Source organism: Condylura cristata, unplaced genomic scaffold (genome assembly GCF_000260355.1).
Source record: "Condylura cristata isolate star-nosed mole 26May11 unplaced genomic scaffold, ConCri1.0 scaffold00001, whole genome shotgun sequence".
Lineage (NCBI taxonomy): Eukaryota > Metazoa > Chordata > Mammalia > Eulipotyphla > Talpidae > Condylura > Condylura cristata.
Window position 1 is genome coordinate 40940590 of NW_004567102.1, and position 24299 is coordinate 40964888.

The 24299-nt window shown below is 34.1% G+C and overlaps 1 protein-coding gene across 2 annotated transcripts in view; it reads right to left on the reverse strand.

Annotated features, from left to right (window-relative positions):
- Positions 1-14482: 14482 nt before the first annotated feature.
- EPHA7 (EPH receptor A7) overlaps positions 14483-24299 on the reverse strand; it is a 160736-nt gene continuing 150919 nt past the window's right edge. For both annotated transcript variants that reach the window (XM_004673705.2, XM_004673704.2), the window contains exons 13-17: positions 24068-24277; positions 23226-23375; positions 17296-17489; positions 16185-16340; positions 14483-14908 (exon numbers count right to left, since the gene is read on the reverse strand). In XM_004673705.2, coding sequence (XP_004673762.1) covers positions 14794-14908; positions 16185-16340; positions 17296-17489; positions 23226-23375; positions 24068-24277 — 825 coding nt within the window. In that variant the 3' untranslated portion in view covers positions 14483-14793. The remainder of the gene's footprint in view (positions 14909-16184; positions 16341-17295; positions 17490-23225; positions 23376-24067; positions 24278-24299) is intronic.

Genomic DNA, 24299 nt, shown 5'->3' on the forward strand with positions numbered 1-24299 from the left:
TGAACAAAGTTATCTATGCATGCAAGATATGACCTTCACTACTCGGCCCGCATACCTTAGGACATCTGGCTTTTTTCTGATATGTACTGGTTGCTTGCCTACTTGCTAATTGGCTGTTGCTATGGGATGAACAAGATTAGGATATTTACAGTTAAATTTGGCCTTGGTGCCTTGTTGATAACCGAAACTTAGGCCTGGCTGGTTCAGAAGCATTCTGAAGCCTGTCATGGCATCAGTTTGGTCTTTCAGTCACCAACTATATTACAAGGCTGTAGTAATCAAAACATCATGGTATTGATGTAAAAGCATTCAGATATAACAATGGAACAGAATAAAGTGCCCAGAAATAAACCCACACATACATAGATAAACTATATTAATGACAATGTAACCAACATATACATAGGGACTACAAATACTGAAATACATAGAAATATTATACCACAGATTGTACAACTATATAGCTAATATAAATTTAATGTTAATTACATCTCATCTCAATAAAGACAAATTAAAAAAAGCAAAGAAGTCTAATTGTTGGAAGTTGAAAGATAACTTTTATGTTTTTCTCAATATCTCAAATTTGGATTTTCTCACACATTAGCTTGGCTAGGACTGTAAATACAATGACTATGTGAGGCTATAAGTTTATGTGGTATCATTTTAAAACATTCATAAACAGATGGGACTTAGATACTTTTTAGACTTGTGTTTTATTGCTTAGCTGAAGCTCTTTGCATAGTTATTCAAATAGATTACCTTTTATATGCTGAACTGTGCATGAAGGCAGGATATTATTTTTCTACTGGTGACACAATACAGAATGCATATCAAGATAAAGTAGAGGAAGATTGTGTTTTTCTATAATTTTCATGATTCTGCCTACAGCGATTTAGAAAATAGCAAAGAAATGGGTTTTGTAAACCTAAGCACTTTTAGAAAGGCAAAACTATTGGTATACTTTCTTGAAAATTAACTTACAGTAGGTTGTAGTAGTGAGAGGAAAGGGCATTTGGGCTAAAGAAGAAATGAAGTTATAAAAGCAGTAATTGGATATTTCTCTTTCTTTGGCTTATATTTCTTCACTATTAAATTCCATCAAGTTTAGAGAGACAGTTAAGCTGTTAACCACACTACCTTTGTGTTATTATGTTATGCTTACACACACCAGGCTATCAGCTCACAAACACCTCATTCAGTGAGTTTATTTCTTGTGTGTCTCTGTAGACTGCATCCTTTACCTCTGCTCAGTGTCTGTTTACTTGTGATGTCAGCTGTGTTTTAGAATATATTTATTATTAATTCTAAGTATTTCAAACCTTTTTATAACAGTAAAATTTTCATTCCCTGGTTATATGTAGGGTCTGAAATCTGTTGATGGAGAATGGATGCTTTCTTTTTGAGACCTTCCAGAAAGACTTCTAATCATATTTTGAAACGAAAATGTTAGTAAAAATAAGGGACACTGGCTGTGCCACATCCTGGCCATCTCTCATTTGGGTGGCAATTTGGGTGGGGATAGATTGAGAAAATTGCACTTTTAGCTCTGTGAGAAAAATAGAATAGCCATGGTTTTCACATGGTTTCTGTGGAGACTTGCTCACCACTACACCTCCTGCATTTCTATACCTGAGGATAGACCCTGAGATGAATACAAAAACATTTCTTTACTGCAGCACATTCTGTTGAGTCCTTGTGTTGTCAAGTGGGCTAACTAAAGGTTGTCTATATTAATAGACAATATTCTGTGTGTGTCTCTCTCTCCCTCTCTCCCTCTCTTTCTTTCATCTCAAAGTGTGGTTGGTGAAGTTTTAAAATGTTTAAAGTGTTCTTCAACCCCACAGTTAGTGAGTAGTCAAGGCTGCCCTATCAACAAAGTCTGTGTTCCTCTAGTATCTGTGCAATTGTTTCCTCTACATCTGATTAGAAGGATATTTAAGAAATTCACAGATAACATTCTTGGCCCCCCCGAAGGAAGTGCTTAAACTGGTTTTCTTCCTTTCTTTATGGACACTATGCTTTATTGTGGAAGTTTGCATTTTCAGATAGCCCTTCTTTTAAAGGTTTTTAAAGCTGCTTTCTGTGTTCTTCAGTGCTTCCATTATTTACTTTTCCAACTTCCATCATCTTAGGAATCTCAGGTTGCTCTTAGCAAATATTTAGGAATGGTTAAAATGAGACAGGCCATCCTCTGTTAGGCTCCTGCAGTGTTAACTTACAACTACTGAGGGGTCTTAAGTCACAGGGCTTAGTGATTAAAATCATAATGTCCAGCACTCCTTTAAGATCTTTGCATATATTCATTTTATTTAATGCTAACAGCAACCTTTTAAAACAGGTACTATTTATTATTACAATGAAGGAGAAAATGAGGTAAAATGTGGTTATGTATCTAGCCCAGAATCACAATATCAGTTAGTAATTGGTAGAACTGGGATTTGAAAGAAAAAACAAAGGAATTTGTTACCTGCTTGACACACAAACATTACCAACCTTTAACTACAGCCATGCTCAAGTATTTGTGGATGCTTATCTTGCTCAAACTTGTTAGAGTTTGACTGGGAACTGAAAAGACTTAATTGTCATATTTTGGAATCCCATAAAAGTAACAATTTCACACATGTATTTCTGAAATGAAGACAGGGACTAACCTCACCTTTTGCCATCAGTTTATTAAATTAAAGTTGAGATAGATGCCGTACACTTGTTAACAAAATGTGTGAGTTTGGAGAACCAAAATTTCAAACTATTTAGAAAACACCAAAATGCAAATCAAGATACAATATGCCAAACATTATCAAAAAATATATGAATCCACATGACAATAGTTAAAATTTTATAATCAAAGGTGGAGAAATTACCAAGTGTGTCAAAGTTTATTTCAGAATCTCTTTGAAATGTATTTCTTTAGTCTCAATAGCATTTATGTATTACTCTATTTAGTCACAATAGTTTAATGTATTGCTATTTATACATATGCATACATATTTCCACCTGCCTGAAATATATTTAAAAAAAAGAAATAGCAATATAATATATTTTTTATTATAAATAGAAGTGAACCATTTGAAAATCCAATGAAAATAAAGCTCTTAAAAATTTCAGTCATCTTACCTGATTATCAAATCATCTCAAACTTGGTGAAAAGGGTCACCACCAAAGTGGCCTGTCCTGCTTGAGTCTAATGTGAACATTACATCGTAGTTATAAATATTTAAAATTATACAGAATGTAAAAGCAATATTGACCTAACATAAGTCACATTTCAACTGTAGATGGTTTGCTTTAGTCCTGTGGCTGACATTTCAAGATGAGCAAATTGTGGATAATAATATTACCTAAAACTCTCTACACAGTACTAAACCAACAAGCATAATTACACATGCGTACAAACAAGATTAAAACAGAGAAATAAAAATTTACTATACCCTGGAGCCCTACTGAACAAGCAAACATCACTTATTCATGCAGAAGTTACAGTTGTTAAATTCAGGCAGCTTACACACCTCCTGTAACCTAGGGGCCAACACACAGATTCATGACGGCCCAGAAACTCCAGGTGGGCTGTAAGAGCAAATAAATGGTATGTAGTTTGGAGAGTAAGGGACATGATTTAGAGTTTATGGGATTAAGAGACCTTGCAGGTTACATGCTGCAAGATCGCAGGAAGCTTTAGAAGCTAAAAAAGAAAAATCTTGAATTTGAGCCTGTGCTTGACTAGAAGGTACTGAAGAGAAAGCTAAGCAGGGGAATTCTTGAATGCTGTAATGTGCTGGTCATGAATCTTGAAAAGCAACGATGAATTTAAAAAATACCAAAACATACAGAAAGAACACATCAACATCATCAATAATTCATTAATAAAGAAGAAAATGTCAATTTCTTTTCCTATGCACATTTATTTGAATTTTCCTCACTGCATAGAAAACATAGAAGAGCAATTGGCAAGAAGATAGCATCTATAAATTCAATCCAAACAATAAAATGGTCATAAGGTTGTTTTAAATTTTCTCTATACCATTTATGCTTATTATCTGTTCAGTTTCATGTATTCTTTATGAAATTACTCTAAGAAAGAAAATCAAGGTGGATATCTTCTATCTAACAGAGAAAACTGAGAATCACAGAGTAAAATTTTCAGCTAATGTCAAAGAATCAATACATGGTAGAGCCAGAAATAATTCTACAACTGAGAGCTTCTAATATGGAGAACTTACATCGTTTCCTTTACCTGGGTTAGTCTTATTCTTTTATTGAGTGAAGGTTGTTCTGTGAGGTTAAATTTATACAGGTTTACACATGACAGCAGTCATAAATTGGTAGTCAAAATGAGATATTACCAAGTAAAAGTTTGCATTTCAGTTATACTTGAAATGCACTTAACTATAATGGCAGCCACATAGCTGCTAATGCTTTCAAAATATAGATTATGTACTTACATGTATGAGACAATGTTTGCTCAGCTTACATGTACTGCTGGGTGAATACATGGAGAATACAAGGAAGATTCCTTGTAACAATTCCAGGGTCACTGCTGATGCATAAACTTTGCACTACCATGATAGACACTAACACTTTATTTTTAAAGAGCAAGGAAATATTTTCTTATGATATTCCAAAAACAGAATGTGAAATTCATATCTCTAGTAACAGATTTTTTGGCTTTATCAGTCACAAAGCTAATGTGTAAAGAGAACAGCTTCAAAATCTCTTTGACCCTCCTTTCCAAAATATTGTCCAGGCAGGTGGCAAAGCCTGCTGCTGTTTTGGGAACAGAGGATAGAGGGAGAGCAGAATCATAGAAGGCTTCTTTAACCTTTAACTCAGCATAAACACAAAAAAGGAATGATATAGATGTGGGTATGCATTTTTAGAATATTAAAATCAAGAAAGCAGGTTAAATAATGAGTATGACATTGTCTTCTGCCACAGGAGAGGAGTAGCTCAAGGCATGCACAGTACATAAAGTGGTTAGCTTAATTATTTGAAAGATCATGGAAAAATAAATATATAGACATTATGGCAGTGACATAACTTAACAAATAAGAATGATATTTTGAATTGATGAGGTTATAACTTCATATCTTTCCCAATCAAAAAAGTTTGTGAACATTTAATTAAATGTAAACAGAATGCTTTATAAAATCAGAAATTACAATGTGGCTCTCAATTGCTAAAGTCGATTGGATTATATTTTCATACAATCATGATATTGTGGTCTTGAGATTTCAAATAGTGTTACACATGCCTTTTAGGTCAGAAAAGATAGTGACTATTGAGGAATGGCATATTGCAGCATCTGGGAAACTTCTCTGACTATGAAAAAAGACCAGTTAGGAGGATAATTCAGAGGTTCAGTTTTGGAGAAAAATTTCATGTATTAAATCGGGACTGGCTGTTATAATGGTACTTTGAGGGTCATGTTACTTTCAGTCATCTGCAAGGTGCAAACTTAGACATAGAAATGTAAGTTAGACAAACATTCTACCTCCTATCTATGAGGTAACACCTGATAAAGAGATAAGGCCATATATAATATACATGGATACTAGAAAATTAGCTTTTAAACTTCTTAACAAGATGGTAGAATAAGGTCAGAAATCTTTCCACTTCTATTCAAAGAGCAATGAAAGATAAAGTTCACAATCTGCATTTATATGAGAGAAAATTTAAATGAGCATATAAATATACAGATAAAGTTTTCCACTGTGATTCAGAATGCAAAATTTGTGAACAAAATAATCTACATTTTCTAGAGGTGTTTTCAATTCATTTGAAGGAGATGCATGGGAAGTAAAAAAAATGGTATTGTGATAATGATTACAAATTGAAGAGGATTATGTGTTTTTCCTCAAAGTTAATTTTTTTTTCTCTATAATCTGTTTTAAAGAGAATTACATAGTCTTGCCTTGAGGTATAAGAATAGAAGTCAAGCTTAACTTTTATATCTGCATTGCGTTCAACATATACTAAGAGGAATAAAATAAATGCCAAAACTCATAATAAGGGGATGTAACAGAATTTTGTATGCCAAAGATACAAGTAATTCAGTCCAGCAGGACAGGATAATGCTTAAAATCATGCGAACAGAGCTCCAGTTGCTGATGCAATGTTCACAATTGAGAGCAATCCTCAGATCAGATCAGTGAGTTGCCATTAAAATGCTTTAAACTGGTGAAAACATAATCAGATATGAGTTGGAGAAATCACTCTGAAAGTCATAATTAAGAAGGATTAGAGGGAGAAAAACAGATTGCAGGATGTGCCATTAGTCTAGGTGAGAGATGACAAAAGGGTAATTTAGGGGAGGGGCTGTGAGAATGGTGGTCGATTCCAGAGATATCAAAGAGCTAAAATCAGGATATTGTGAACAAATTGTTTATGATAAGATGAGTGAAGTTTGATTCTCTCTGTGCTGATTTGAGAGATATGACTAATGGCAATTATAAAAATAATAATAATAAAGGACAGGATTTAAACAAAAACATCTAGCTTATATCCTGAAAATTCATATGTGAATTATTTGAGAATTTACAGCAGTGTGTTTATAGTGTTTTTAGAGAACTTAGAAAAAAAGTGTAGACAAAAGTGTCTCCCAAAGAAATAATGAGACCTGTGGCCTCCCTGATGGCACAAATTGTTAAGCACAGCACTATGAAGTTATCTGCAGCCTACACATCACCAGGTCATTCCCCTGCCAGGGAGGTGACCCACTTGGCACTGGAACCCCTCCTCTCTCACCCATTGTTCCCCTCAGCAGTGTATTTCACTCTGCTCCCCACTCTGTGAATCCTCTCACACCCCACACCTCTGGCCTGTCCTCCAGTTCTTGTATGCATAAGTAAATAAATCTTTAAAAAGAGAAATAATGAGAGTACTGTTATAATACCTTCCCAATATCAATTACATAATCTTACAACTCTTGAAGTGGATATAATTTATGCCCATCTTACCTTAAGACTGGAGAACGGATACAGATAAATGATATCATTTCTTCCTGTGGTAGAAGGACGGTACTACTGTGGTGACAGCATATGGCCGAATTGGTGGTGGGAAGTCCACAGGGATTACAACTAAGATGAAAAAATGCCCAAAATAAAGAATGATGTAAAAATAAATAAATAAAAATAAATTAAAAAAATAATACAAGTCATTAGTTTCCTCTTCTGATCTGGCTTCCACTCCTCAGCAACTCCCATGACACTAATATCTTTCCATGATGTCCGTGGTATGTAGACTTCTAGGTTGTCCCACAAAAATCTACTTTTTTTTTTTTGTATTTTTACTTAACTATAATTTCTGACAGTATCTTGAGTTTGAGAGCTAAAACGAGAGGATATGTCATTACAGAAGAAGAAAAATATCCTTTCCCAATTTCTAGGCCTAATTTGAAAATCACATCACAGATATTTCTGCAGACTACTGCTTCTTAAAAAAATTCTCACCACCTCCTTCCCTCACTTTCCTTCCCTCCACCCCCTTACTAAATAAGACACTGGCAAGTAGCCTTCATTGTTTCCCTCGTCAAGTATAATTCCTTCCACTTGATTTCGAGTTTCTAATCTTGCTGTTATTTCAACCAGCTATACCTCCTGTTCCTTTCAGCGTCTGGAGGAAGGAGCTATTTGGTGCACTCTGGTTTTGTTTACTAATCAGCTCCTTCCGCCTTCCTTTCTCTCAGGTCCATGTCCCATGCTCCCCTGCTCAGTCCCTTGGCACATCCTCGCTGCCCCAGCCTATCACAGAAGCATCCATCCGTGCTCTGAAATTAGTTTTCTCCCTCAACACCCGTTTTACTACCACCTTCACTGCACCCTGCTCGTTCTTCAGAGCACCTGTTCCTCACTACCTTTTAAGAAAAAAACAATTTGAATTAATTTGCACTTCAAGGATTCTAAAATATTTATAGAGTGTCTACTGAGTGCTAGAAACAGCTAAGTCCCAAAGGACTTAAAACAAAGATTTCCATTTGGCTTCTGCCCTCCAAGAGCACTTCATCTAGTGGGAGAGATACACACACAAATAATCTGACAGAACACTGTAGGATAATCAAGGCACCAGCAGCCTAAGCCCAAAGCACAGACTAAAAAATTCCGGTTCCTGAGTGTCAGCGACAATTTGGAGAAAATGACTTTTGTGTGTGTTGGAAGAGAAGGGTTTCCTTACTAAGAAAAGGAAGACGGATTGTGGCATAGTGAGGCAAAGGATTTGGAGGCATAGGGGTGCATTACATTGCCCTGATTAAGAAATAAAAACAATTCATCCATATCTCAGGACCACTTTGCTCCTTCAACTTCACTTCCACTGCTGAATTTCAGTTCATTCCCACCTTCATTACCACTCTGATTAACTCAGATTTTCCTATCTAAATGTGCAGATTTCCTGTAATTCATCCCTGTCTTTTATCTACAATATCGCTTGTTTCTTCTAAAAATCTGAAGGATTGTGATGATTAATATTGGGCAGTTTTTTGTTAAGTGGGTCGGAAGACATTTGATTGTTCCTTGTTCTATTAGCTTCACACCACCCATGACCTAACTGGATTTTGTTGTTGTTGTTTTTATATTTTTGTTTGCTTTCTGTGATGGGTGGAACCATGGAAACAGTAGTAACCCATGCATTAACTCATATCCACTCATTGCGTAAAGCTAAGCAGCTGTTTGTAGCGCCAGTTTCCCTTGTTTCTGGTGTAGATCCTTGAGGTTGGGCATGTGACTGGTGAACACCTAGCGAGTCACCAAGCACCTATGCAGCAGACCTCCAGCTTAGTAGATGGCTGAAAAATGCTCTTGCTAATGTCAGAGATGAAGAAAGATGTGGTGTTGCTCTTCCAAAAAGAACATACGTCAGCCTTATATTCTGTCTGATTTTCAAGTCAGCAGGGCACATTTCTTGCAAATTGACAGAAGGATATCCGGTTAAACAAAGAATGTTCTCTTGTAATTAGTTATAGAGTCTATACCAGCTGTATGATAAATGTCTGCAAATTTCATGTCACTTTTAAAAAGCATTCTTAAGTGGTTTGCCTATTTCTGTGAATTGTGAAATATATTTTAAAGCATGTGACTTGTATGAACACTAGTCTTGTATAGGAAATTTAAATTTCTCTGTTTGCTTTTCTACACTTTGTTGTCCAGCAGTCATTTATTTTGTTTTGTCTTGATTACATAATGGAATGGTGATTCTTGAACAGTATATGTTTATTCTTTACTAAATTAGGAGGAATATTACTTAAAACGATGAACCCATTTTTTTTGCCTCTCTAAGTATCTTTAAGTTAGATGATTAACCACCCACTCATTGAAATATATATCTTGCATTTAGTCATATTTACAGTCTAAAAATGTATTTCATGGAAGGTGTTGCATTTCAAATGGTAAACAAGAACTCTCCTCAGCATTAGCAGCTTGGGATATTTAAAATAATGAATACATATTGCAGGTTTATCTTATGGAGCTTTATTTGATTTCAGAGCTTAAATAAGCAACACCTCACTATTACTGTCCCCAAATCATCAAATGCCTGTGATTTAGGAATTCTTACTGCTCTCGCAGTCCTAAAGAACATTTAATGCTGCTACATACTAACAAAGCACTAGACTAGAGCTCCTGATGGCTACTTACCAAACTTTGTGCAGTAGGTCCAATTAAATTAGATCAATTAATTACATTTGTTTTAACCTCAAGGTCAATCAGAAGAGGTTTTTTATTGTTTAATTATAAATTTAATTACATTCAATCACTGAACTTGAAAAAAATACACCCTTACAGTACCTCACTCTAATGAGATTCACAGAAGCATTCCTTTTGCAATATTTTATTCTCCTGTCCATATTCTTCAAGCTATATTAAGATGTATTCCACAGAACAGGAAGAGCAGCCTGGCAGGCTAACTGAGGGACGACACAAAGTCAGGACAAGGCCCTTCCTTTCAGAATAGCTTACAGTTTGCCAGCCACAGGGCCCGATCTGTTATCATAGGCTAATCTTTGGCATTTAGGGATTCAATCACCTTTTTATTTTATGTGTGTTCGAACAACTTTCCTCAAAATTGATGTTGAGATCTTCTTTGCAGCTAACAATAAAAAAACAAAGGGTTTCAACAAAAAATTGTTTAGTCATCATATTAAAATTATGATCATTATTTTAAAATATATTTTTTATGTGTTGACACAATAATGGCTTTGGAATTTTGAAGGAAAAAGAATGTTGGCAGGGTAGTGCATTTTTTTTTTTAGAGATTTTATTCACTTATTTTTTTGCACAGAAAAACTGGGGTGTGGGCCAGAGGTGACTAGGGGGTGTTTGTGCATGTTGGTGTGATTGTGTGTGTCAGTGTGTGTATGTGCGTGAGAGAGCAAGTTTCACCAGTCAGAGTGCGAAGAGAACTCACAAATCTACTGAAATACACGCTAAGGGGAGCAGCTAGTAAAAAGGGCAATATGATTTAACATGTGGATTAGATACTGGCTCAGGATGGAACTCTGGCCTAACAGCATAGGGTCTTTGTGGTGGTAGCAGATACTTACCCCCCATGCCACCAGGGAGGCCCAGCATAGTGTGTTCTTGTACCAACTATGAATCTAATATTTAAGCATTCATTTGGCTGCCCCTTGGTGATTCAGGTATATATAATTATTACTATGTGAACTTAGCAATAGTGTTTCTTATTTCCTCTCATTCACGTCTTGTATTTTTGACCACCATATTGTCCATAAATACATGTATCCAGGACAGGAAGGGTTACCAATCCTTGAAAATTACCTTTAAATTTTGTGTTAGCCATCTGTGTCTGAGCCTCATGTGTGATAACCCCTTCAACTACCTGCCGGCACACACTTCATGGAACTTCTGGATTTTGTTAAAAAGTTGTGGAACTTGAGGTGGTGAGGCTGTAGAATAGGGAGGGCTCAGTTTTCCTTTTAGGTTCAAGTTGATCACAGAGTCAGTGTCAGTGGAAACCATTTAGTCAGGCAGCCGGAGGGATCCCTTTTACATTTGCCTTACAAGCTGTGTTTGCATCTTGCAACCCTGAAATGCTACGATTTTCCATGCTGGTGCATTATAACATATGTTGAAAATATTTGTCAGGATCCACTTTTTAAATATTTCCTCTTCCATGCAAATATTCTTGTTAATATCATGTAGTTTTAGTTTCAAACAGGAACCAAAGTGTTTGACAGTATGTCCCTCTGAAGACTGAGTTTGTAATTCTACAGTAATTGCAGTGGAATTAAATCATTTTGCAAGACGATGCGGAGGAGACCCATCCCCTCAGTAATAGTAATTTTCTTCAGATTTTGATTGGTCTACTGAAATACTTCAGAATAAGCATAAAAACATCTCCCTTCAAGATATTGCATAAAAACATAAAGAATGAATAAGGGACATAAACAATCCACCAATGATTGGAGACAGGATTTTCTTTTACATTGTCTAATAGACTCGTTTATTATTTTAAGCTGGTAAAAAGAGACTTATGATTCGTGTTGAAGAAAGAGTTATTTGTGCTTGATACATTGAAGACACTGTTCAAAAGCAGTTTGTCCTTATAAAAGGATGACCCCTGTAGTAGTTCTTAGGCAAGGAGGGACAAATTCAACCAACAAAAAGCACATCTCGCCCCGAGTTCCCCATGATTTCTCCACATATAGCAAAAAAATACACATCAGTAATTTATTTGAACATGCACATCAGCGAGTAGCATAGTTCCAGGCTACTCAGGAAACAAAAGGGAGAATATCAGCATTACCTAAATAAAAAAGAGGTGAGTCACACCATTTTAATTGTCTTAAAAACACAGATAAGAGGAGCAATTAAAATATAGTCCTAAATAGTACTAGCTAATGTAGATTACATAAGTATACAATATGATTTAACTAAGAGTGCTCTGACAAGCATAAACCACCAGTTCTAGTAAACAAGGCCCAAGTCAATTGCTGAGAAAATGTTAGATTCAGATGTAATAAAGTTACTTTTATTTCAGTACTGAATGCAAAACACAAGTCAAGTGTGAAGACAGCGTTCTAAAAAAGGTGGCTCTATTAAAGCAAGGAGGCCATTTTCATTTGCATTTTTATAATTTTTGAATTCTGTTTTTGACGTTTGCTTTCTCTACCTTTCCTCCCCTGAGCACTAATTTATCAAAAAAAGATTTCAAGGTGCAAGTTGTACATTCTTATCATTATACCATGTCATCTCTTTCTGGAAGAGAATATTACAATCAGCATTACAATGTTAATTCTTTTTCTCTGAATATCTGTTCACATACATGTATTTCAAAATCATAATGTTAATCGGGAAAAGAAACCTACAAACGAGAGAGTGATATAATCATACACTTCCTATTGTGCTGTGTGTCTTTCCCATCCCTTCTCCCCTTTCCCTGTAAAGAGCTGTAAAAAATTTAAGGCAGATGAGGTATATTGCTGAAGAAAAAAGTTATTTTTGAAAAAAAATCAAAAAAAACTTTTATTCTGCCCTTCTACTCAAGAAAGACTACTCAACTATAAATCTAGTGCTAGAAAAAAGCAGGAAAGACACCGTTTGCATGTACCATACTATGTCTTCTATTTCTAGAATGGCTTTTTTGTTAATTTAATTTTAATAGAAAAAATAAGCACCTTAAGCTATGAACAAGAAAAGAACTTCATTATTAGTGAGTCTAGAATCCAAACGGAATTAAGAACACTCACTCAAACTCTTTCACTCATTCTCACAAAGGCCAATGCTACTGATTAGAATTGTAAAGTGCTGTACTTAGTATAAACACTTGTATACACTGCAGACACTGAAAAATAACCCTCAAGCACATTGTGTTATAGTTCCAAAAATATATTTACAGTCTATTACAAAGATTACAAATGGAAGTGTCTAGGTGACTGTATTATGCTAATTAAAATTACTTTACAGATTATTTTTCCTCAGGGACAAAAAGCATTTTAGTGAAATTAAAATGATTTTTCTAGTCAATCAAAAAATAAATTAAAACATCAAGTAACACTGTACAGTGATTTAAACGAAAAAAAAAAAAAAGGTGGGGAGGGGCTTGGGAAGCAATCCATTTGAGTTTTTCTATAGCCATCTTTGGTCCTAAATGTGGGAAAACACATTATGTAGCACTGAAAATACCTGTTTTTCTGTGATGCTCTGTAAGTAAAATAGAAAAATATAGTGCATTTTCAATGTATTCAGAGCCCACTACAGAGAAATGTGTGTACAAAACAAGACAGTATAAATAAAATTTACAAGTTTTACAAAGGAACATTTACAGATTTTGTTTGTTATTTGTTTGCTTGTTTGTGGATGCCCACATTATCAAACAAGACCAATGAGGACTGATCCCTGGGATCGTTCTCTATTAAAATCATTATAGACAGCCCAATTCTCTTTGGAAGTACAACAGTTCAATTCTGGGGTAGTTCATGATTTTCATAACTTTTGAAAGCATTACTCACAATATGTATACATTCCTGAAATATCTATAAAGACACATTTAATTATTGCTTATGAAATTCTAATACAGTAATCAAATAATATGGATTAATAAATAAAGCTAAAAAAAAAAAGCCAGTTCTTTCACTGCTTCCTTATATGGTAAGAAGTTTTTCCTTTAACAAATTTCTTACATAGCATTCACATGTAAAATATTTTTTAAAATCACGATGGTGATGTTTTGTGCAGCAAATTTGTTTCTGAAAGGTGAAAATTGTGAACTGCCCCTTTTATCATGCTTCTAATATAAAACTTAATTCTTTCCTTTTGTGATTGGACTGCATTAAACATAATAGGATATAAAATATGTCAACTATTTCCCCTAAATTTTCTAATATCACGATACTGAAAAATTCTTGATGTGCTCAGATTAAATTTTAGATAACACTGGATAGTTTTTGCTTTCAGAGACTTCTGAAGTGCCTCATTTTTTTTTATAGCATAAACCTACAATTTGAGTTTTTTTTTATTAAATTCTGTCTAGTAAAATCACTCTATAAACAATCTGTTAAAAGTGCCTTATAGTATTTATGGATCATTATTGCTTTTTTTTCATTGAAAAGATAGTGTGTTGTCTGATCTTTACAAAAAAATTTCTTTTTAAAAAATATCAGAGCTCTTGGCAACTTGCATTTGCTTGACTACCTGCCAATTAGCAAACAATATCAAAACAGCACTGATTAAACAAAATAAAATGGCACAAAAAGGATACCAATGATCTGACAGAGATATATCTTCAATCATACTATGTTTCTTTTTTAATTTGATATTCTTTCAAAGGTACCCAGTGTAGTAATGTGTCATAGATCAACACTAAAAAGTTCCAAAGCTATAAACAACTTTCTAAAACAAAGTCCTTATGAAGAATAAACACAAATGATTTTAAAAAGGAATAGTCTGAAATCACATATTTAAGGAAAATATTTCATTGATTTTAACAATAAGATCATGATTTTATTTGACAAATATATTCTTTCTTAAATTCTTTATGTACACTTTAAAAAGTCTATAAGATAAAAAGGAGGTTAGAGAGCTCAAGGTGTTTGGATGTTTTTCAGGTAGTACTTTGTTTTATTGTCACTGCTGTTTTCCTAGCCACCAGTGGTGGATCCTAAATTCCCTTTTTATATATTCTGGTGGCACTTAGGAGTTCAAGTCTATAGGTGCTTCTTAAATCTTCTCTTCACTGGAGGAAGGACTCAGGGCATCAGCTGTCTTCTAGCAGCATTCTATGCACATACTGAAGGCCAGTACTGTTCTCTTGCAGTCTGTCATCTCCCTCATAGGGGAGAAATGCCTATCACACTTGGATGCCAGTTCCATGCAAATGTAGCATTTGTGCTCTCATAGTCTGAATGCTGCTCATAATTTTCTTTTGGTGGCCAACTAGTGTGATCCCTAAACTCATCACATCCCTGAAAAAGACAGACACAGGTTTTATTAGTTACCTTATGGAGAATTTATTGGATAATACATTGTTATCAACTCTTTAATTAAATAATCTACTTAATTTAGGAAAGTAAGATATTATCTCAGTGTTCTTGAGTATTATGATCATATTTCTGCAGTGGGTCACACTGAAAACCTACACTAACATTCTTTGTAAACATCAAACTGTTGAGACACTCTAGTCACCATGAAAATTTCTTTTTCAACTGTTTTGAAGTTTTATATGATATGACTAAAATCTTAGTTATTACTAACTTAAGGCAATGTTAGGGAATTTTATTTGAAATGTGTTCTTGACCGAAAAAAAGTTTAAAAAATTATTACTAAAACATAGCAGGCAACATTTGCTGGGTTCCTATAGATTAAGAATCACCAACAATCATACAATATTTTATACTGAGTTTTATTATCACATGGCAGTCTTAGCTGCGCTATTGGTCATATACTTACTCCAGCTAAATTCCATCATCTGACTATATTTTAGAAAAAAAAAAGAATTCTTAAGGCATGTAATACTTTCTGTTGAAGAGCTTAAATATGAAATATGCTCTTTATGTGTATGTGAAATACGCTTTTCTAATAGCCAGAAAGACTGAGCTCAGGAATTTGCAAGCAAGTAAAAAAGGGCGCTGGTACAGAATTTTTGTATAATACTTCATAGCATTTTTCTAATTCATGACTTTTAGGGGTATAGTTTGCTTTGGAGATATAGGTACAGGTATGTTCATTCTGCCCATGCAGTAAGTAGTAGAAATCCAAACAAGGTAGCATTTATAATTCAACACACGCATAAATTCATGTACATGTCATTTTCTGATATGCCAAGATATCTGACTGCTGGCATTCTTTCATCTGAAAAATGTGAACACTTATCACAACAGTACCTAGAGAGGACCCAACTAATAGAACCTTGTTAACAGTTCTTCAAAAACTGACAGAGAGGAACTGCACTGCCCATAAGAGTTATGGTCTAGCCAAGAAAGAGTTTCAGGGATATTAGAGTTCCTAACATCACATACTCGCTGATAGTGCTTATTGTATGTGATACTGCTGACTTAATAAAGTCATTGCAATGAGGTTTAACAAAGATACTTTCTGTTCATGGGGCTGCGATGAGCCTGGCACATAGTAGGCACTTATTAAAGGATACTTTTCTCCCTTGTCTTTCACACAAACTTAATATATAAGGTCTGGATTGTACCTCAAAGATGGTTAAATATAATTTTATAAGTTTAAGCTTACTCAATAGTCATCCTGGCCACTGATTCAAGAGAGTTATAGCCAGCTGCTGTGAAGTTATCTTTATATCTTTCCATCTTAATAGCTTGTAGCCATTCTCCAACTGAGCAAAAGGTAGTGAAGTCAGGAGTATTTTGATCCAAAAGAGGGCTTATTGGCCTATATGAGAATGAAACAGAAAAGTAGTTTGAACTATCAAAGAAAGAAGGAGTTGGCCCATACCAAAAAAAAAAAAAGAATACCATGACATATTTTATGTATACGTTTATGTATATGCATAATAACAAATATGATAATAAACATCTAACACATAAAGGTTGCTTGATAACTGACAAACTCCAAAATTTAGATTGCATTTAGATTTGACAACCATATTTCATTTTCTCTGTTCCTTAAAGAGTACATCAAGCAGTATACATCTATTAATTTGCTTCTCCAAAAGGAACTGGAAATACATTTGGATATGGGCTAGCTTGTTCAGTATGGGAGCAAGCTTCAGGGAAGATTATGAACGCATTGTACTAATGGCCACTTTCTGAGAGTATGAGAGTTGATGAATCTACACAAGGGCCTAACTGACAATCAGTTCAGACCAGAGCACCACAGTTAGGCAGTGACTACTATATACATTGCAATGAAATAATCCAAATGCAAAAAAATAGAGGCTTGGATTATTTTTCATGTGTAGGTGTCTATCATTTCTGTAAACTTTACCTTCACAGAACCATTTTACTAAGTTAATGCAAAACAACAATGTAGGACAAAAATGTAGGGCATTAGTAATCAAAAAATAACATAATTATCATGGTTTGGAAATGTGAAATGACTATCACCTAAATACAAATTCAGTCATAAAGTTTTCTAAGAAAGTAGGCATTGGGAGAAAAGCACTCTAATACATAAAACCCTCTTAAAATACTAATTTAGCTAATGCAAATAATCTGAAAATAAAAAAGAAAACAAAAACTTTTGTAAGCAAAATACATTTAATATGGACTTGCAATTTAACACGTATTTCAATTCACTCTTGAGGTGGGAATAGAAATACATGAGTCACAGAGACATTTGCCCTGCTCCCAGCTTCCTTTCTCCCCTTCTCTTAGATATGTCTTACCTACTACAGGTTCCCAGGGGTGTTTTCAGACTATTTGGGTTACGAATCATTTTGTCTAGAATTCCAACTATTTGTTCAAACTTTGGCCTTTCAGCGCGTTCCTTCTGCCAACAATCCAGCATCAGCTGGTGAAGACCAGCTGGGCAGTCCATGGGGGCTGGTAAACGGTAACCTTCTTCTATTGCTTTAATAACCTAATGGCCAAAACAACATTAAAGATATTACTGACCGAGTTTCAATTATAGCAAAACGAATTGTCCAGTAGGCAAAATAATTTATGAAGATAATGTGAAACACACTGATTTTCAAAAGACTTTTTTTTTTCCAAAACATCCTTGTACATTAAGCATGTGATCAAGGGGTGCATAAAAGAAAGGAGATTGTGACTTTTCCTAGTTAATTCAGCAATAGCTAGCAACAATGAATTCACAAGTTGCAATAATGGAAAATTTTTAATGTCATCCCCGAGGTTCTCAAAAAGGAATTATGTTCTAGAACCGTTTTATTTCTGTTTATACATATTAGGCTATGAATAATAATAATAAAAAAATCTCCAAATGTAAAAGAAACCCTTTATTACCCAGAAATAACTTTAAAAAGTTTTAATTTTTGTAGTGTTCAAATGACAATTTTAAACAAATTATCAAATATGTCGATCTACCATGGAAGAAAATATCACCAGGCACACTGTTATTTTAAATATGAAGCTTACACACGATGAGTTATACAATGCTGAACGATACAGTGGTGTGTGGCATCTGATTGTACTGGCTCATGAAGGTGGTTTGATCACTTCCCAGCTATAAGTTCGTGATCACATACTGGCAGACTGAAAGGCAGGGAGGGATAGAGCAGAGGGAGGTCACACTTGGAAATGGGGAAGGCTACATATGAGGGCTTTCTCACTCAGAGCGCTGGCTGTTAAACCTTACCAGCACATCAGTGTCTATTTATATTTAAGTCTAGGAAACTACATGAAACTTCGAACGTTTTTGAAAAACAGGCATCCACAAACATTTGTACATGACAAGCAGAAAGTATAAGTTACTGATTCACAGTTGAGTTATATGGAAAACGAAACTGGAATATGTTATACAGCTGAGCAGTACAAGGAAAATAAAAGAAGACCAAGACAAACAAGATCTTATAAAACATTAAGGTTTTATGAACAAATCCTTTGAAACTGACTAGTACATTAGTAGTAGAAATCTAAGAAAAAATGGCTGAAAAAAAAAAAAGAGGTAACCTTGCCTTTTTGAAGAAAATAAGGTCACATATAGGGAGACAAAAAGCTGGTTTAAAAAATACTGAATAGGCCCCTCCCTGGTGGTGCAGCTGGTTAAAGCACCACATTATGAAGCTCTCCAAAGCCACTGCAGCACGAGTTCCATCCCCAGCCAGGGAGATGACACACATGGCATGGCAGACCTCTCCTGCCCTGCCTGCTGCTCCCCTCAGCAGAGTATTTCAGTGGATCTGCCTGTTCAGCTCCCCACTCTGCCTCTGGTGACCCTCTCACCCACCACACCTCTGGACTGTACCCCAGTTCTGTAAGCATAAATAAAGCCCAGAAGTAACATTTTATTTCAACATAATATGAAACTTCTAGATCCCCCCAAAATAGTGGTTTACACATTTTTAAAGGAGCAGCAGCAACTGTAACATTTGCAATAAGAATTGGGAATGGAATTGGAACTCTACAGTGCACAGTAATAATTGTGCCCTTACCTCCAGGGGCATTGTGAATACCAACTTTCATTGCTATTTAGCACAAATTGGCATGATCCAAAGTATACCCTTTGAGGATAAACAGACTGATAGGAAAGAATCAGGCACATACTGAACTTAAGGATTCTGTAGTTTTCATTTAGTTTGTTTCACTATATTTCCATTTGGGCAAATAAAAGGTACTTTCAGCAAATACTTGCATATTCTTGGAAACAAATAGCTACACAGGTGAGACGGCTGAATCTACACTTCTTAAAGCATAATGCGGTCATTCATGAAATTAATTAAAACATCTCGTCTTTGTGAAATTATCAGAAACCCCTTGGATTTGCGATTCCAGTTCTAGCCTTCGTATTCTAACCAAAAACAAAAAGAAAAATATTCATAAGCAGTTTTAATTGTAATTTGTACCCAAAGGAATAGGAAGTGACCAGTGTAAAGCATTTTCAAGAACTGCTAGGATATAACAGACATCACATCTTGGTATAAAGTGTAAAGAAATACTTAGAAATAAAAGTACAAGTTGCTTGCTGCGAAGTGTTTCAATATTATTACAGAGAGATCATAGTAATTAAGGAAAAAGGAACACTGAAAGACTCCATAGTAATGGGCCTATAATAACTCAAAATGGAATACAAATTGAGTGGCTTCTATTCTCTGCTCCTATCCATTTTCATTTCATTGACCTCACAATAACATGACCCACATTTTATGCAATTAAATATTTTGGATTCCATTTATCAAATTATGGCCAAGTTAAAAACATCACAACTTTGTTTCTATCTTAACATAAAAAAAAAGACAAAGTCATAAATCAGTGGTGACTTTTAAAAGGATAAATTGAAAGCTTACAATTTAACAGAAAAAAATTTACTTATAAAAATTACATTTTTAAAGCTTCTAAATGCCTTTTAATGGACCACTTTAAGGGACTATCTTTATGTCTCACATCTTTATGAAAACTTAATCTTTTTATCATCCTTATACCTACTAATAGCATTAACATTATACTGGTTTAAGTAAGAAAAATAACTTTCAGTATTACACATAGAAATAATATATAATTTATATAATGAAAAAAATTCAACCTTTGAGAATTAACATTTCATTTTGACATTTTATTAGATAGTTAATGTGAATGCCAATTGCATTTTCAATTTATGTAATATCTATTAAGTTTGACTGAATTTATATCAGGAAGTTTTTCTGAAAGATCATTAATGGAAAGGGCTAAATATCTATAGACTTTTAAGACAAAATGAAAGTTGGAAATTTCAGTCCCAATTATTAGCAAATAAAAAGATCCTAACTAGTTATCTAGTGAACTCTCTGCTTCCAGGGTAGTGAAAACTATACAGTTACACATATGCTAGACAAATGAAGACATGAAGTGCATTCACTGTGTCAAGTGACAACCTCTTTGGGTCAATACACACATACTATTTTTCCTCAAATTGTTATTGCTCACTGTCCTGTCTAAGGGTTCAGCTGAAGCCACCTGGCAACTATCTCCTTCACTGACTTCACATGCCCCTTTTCTATTTCTTCTGATTGATCACAGATGAGCATTCTGCATGGCTATTTGGGGACTCAGGACATTGGGTGCTTGGTGAAAGGTGTATTGTGATGATAACCACAGAGGTTTAAACCTACTCCTTAATCAGTTACAGTGCTGGAAACCAATGTTAATTCCATTAGAAAACAAACAAACAAAAAAGAACAACAACAACAAAAAACCCTCCAATTCACCTCGTGCTTTCATGTTGTTTTTGTGAAAGGACTTTTAAAATTCATAGTATTTGACTTGATAGTTTTCTAAAATCTCTGAAAACTTCCCTGGCAACTAAATTTGAACAATATAAAGTGAACTGATTCAGTTAATGCAACATTAAGGCTAATTAAAAAAATAGTCTCAAAAGTCAATAAAAGGAAACTTAACAAAATCCACACATATACATAGGATTTCTGTATGTATTTTGGGCTCCATAGAGATCTTAATCTCTTCATTAACTACCAGAAGCCACAAGTTATTTTTTTTTGACAGAGTGGAATAATTTTATATTACCCAGTATTTTACCACTTTGAATATTGAAAATTAAAAATATAATTGCTCAACTAGTACTTTAATACAATAAGGATAAAATAATGAATATTACCATCAAAAAAGAATTTAAAAAATCAGCTTTACCATAAGAACTGAATGGAACTGTTTAGATAATTTCATATTATTATAAAAAATTGTGTACAAATTTAATAATTGATCATCAAATTTAAAAACATATTCTATATTAGAATTAAACTCCACTATAAACTTAATGTTTTAATTTGATTTTTTAAAAAAAATCTTAATATAATAATTATGTACTTATGATACTTTTTAAGAAAAATAATGCAACAATGCTTTGGGGACTCTAAAATTTTAAATATTTATGTTTTTCTTTTTAACCATTTATTGTTTTTAGAAGTTAAGTAAACTTTGCATTTAAGTCATCCTATATTCCTGTCATTCCCTTTATGTTTGAATCTAGTAAGAAGGAAGGTGTCAAAAGAAATGAAACTCTACCAAGTGTCTAGGGAATGTAAATATTTCTCTTTCTCTGCCCCAAGGATTTGTTTGCCCATATTTTGACAGCCTATGAAATATCTGACACTGAGACCTGTCAAATTTTAACAACTTTGGCTCTGCCAAATGGACTCATCATTTAGATTTTTATTTTTAAAAACCAAAACAACAACCAAAGTTTCATGTTAGCATTCAATTGAAACTTTCAAAAGATTTAACTGATTTCAAAGAGTTGACTGTCTAGGACATGAACTTTTCAGTTAATGCTGAAATTTGTAATGTACTGAAAATAACCTTACAAACATAATAATCTAAATTTATTTGTCTAGAACCAATAATTGACAAGTTTTACAAACCATAGGAACTTGCTATAGAAAATTCTAAAATTAAAAACAAAAATACTATTTTAATATAATGTTTTCATGATCTCTTTTTGAAAAATAACCTCATTTCAGTACCTTAAAGACTGACTAGTCATAAACAATTTGTTAGCCACATCCTTGGGTTAAATAGCAATACAGTCTCCCTTGAGCACGTCTTCTATTGTTTTACATGTAAAAAAGTTGCACTATTTTACTCCCAAACTCCTTCAAAAAGTCTTTTCATCTTCTTGCTGCAATCTAGTCCTTACTTAAAATCATTATCAAGGTGTTGTGTGCACCTCTGTTAGAGGAAAGTGACTTTGGTTGGTCCCAAATGCCACACCAAGATTGTGTTCTTGACTCCCCAGTCAACAGGTATGAATCAAGGTCTTCTGCAGATGTCTAGTTCAAATCCAGGTTATCTGGATTTGATTTCACATCTAGGTTATTGAAAATTCACTTCCAATTTCAAATTACTCAAACTATATGAAACTGCTAGTGTTTGAATGTTTCTGTGTGCCAATTTCACAAACATCAACCTAACAGAAGCAAACATTCATTTGAACTTACCCCACACCATTCTATAAATGGTCTCTTGGTGTGAGATGTATATCCCCAGAATTGTCCCCAGTTTCTTTTCTCAAAGGACAACAGCATGTTTCATATCTTAGCATGTCCTTTTGCAACAGGGTACATATAATAAGTGCTTTTTTTGATTTATGGGAATTCTCACGGGTACTCACTTTGTGACTACATGTGATCTGTGATTCTAAAATAGCAATATGAAACACCAACATTGAGCATAAAATACAGATTATCTGATGAAAGTACATTTAATTAAACACATAAATTGATAATATTAATATTAAACATATTTTCTCAGAACATTTAATGAAAAAGAAAGATAAGCTGTAAAGATAAAACACAACCTTCCTTCCTCTCCTTTTAGTCAATGTTATTTTACTCATGTGACTTTCAAGGGAGCTCTGTAAGTGCAGCATCATTTGGTTTAGTTAGGAGGAAATATCTGCTGTCGGCTTCTATTAAATACTAAGACTGTTCATTAAAAAAAGGACAGTTCTTCAAAATGAAATTAGCTGGATTACTAGTTTCTGGTAATTTATGTGATACTCTGTGGTAATAATTGTGAAAAACTAAACAACCATGCTTTTATAATTCTATAATAGATTCTTCTTCCTAAATCATTACCTACATGTTCTAATATTAATGGATACTAATGCATTAAATCCTTTTTGTTTATATAATGTAACACCTACATCTTGATTTGACATGTCCCAATAAGGCCTTTCTCCATAAGACATAACTTCCCACATGACTATCCCATAGCTCCACACGTCACTGGCTGATGTGAATTTCCGGTACTGGATGGCTTCCGGTGCTGTCCACCTTACTGGAATTTTTCCACCCTGTTATGAAAAGAAATTGACCTTTTAAGCATGTATTATAACTTGTAAGTCACTTATATTAGTGTCAAAAAAGGGCATTAAACATTTGCAGGCTTGGTTGGCAAAGCAGCAGCAGGTGGTCTACCTTGACTCTCTCTATGGGTCCTGAAAGTTTCTAATGTATTATTTAAAATATCATTATATAGCTTCATCTTTAAGGTAACTCAACTTAATGAGACAAAAGAGATCTTCAGGAAAGAGTCTAGTCAAAAGACACTGATAAAACAACCCAAATCACTATTAACATTAAATAAATATGGAACATATCAGTAAATCCTCAAATATTTTACAGTCACACAAAAGCTATAAGAATTAGCATAACTAATCTTCTTTAAAAATCTTTATTTAAAATGTGATTATATTTTTCTGTTATCATTATGAGTGTTATTAACTAGATGTTGATATATATAACTGCATATTATTTACATGACTACCCTGTGTTAGATAAACAAATTAATCACTCTTAGCATTACTTTTCCTTTTAGAGTATATACAGATCATAAACACACAAAAGGTAAAAGAAAACAACAACAGAAAAGCTTAGATCTATTTGCCTCCTTTCTTCTGTTTAAGTTTTACATTATTAAATCCCACTTTCCCAGCAGGAAAATCTCAGGACTGTTAAAGAGATCTAACAACAGACTTTTTCTTACAGTAGTTGTATAGACAGCTTCTGGATCATCCTCTATAACCCGGGATAGGCCGAAATCTGACACTTTACAAACAAGATTGCTGTTGACAAGAATATTGCGAGCTGCAAGGTCCCTGTGAACGTATCCCATATCAGCTAAATATCTCATTCCAGCAGCAATTCCTCTCAACATTCCTACTAGCTGAATGACTGTAAATTGCCCATCATGTTTCTGTAGGAAGACAGAAATAAAA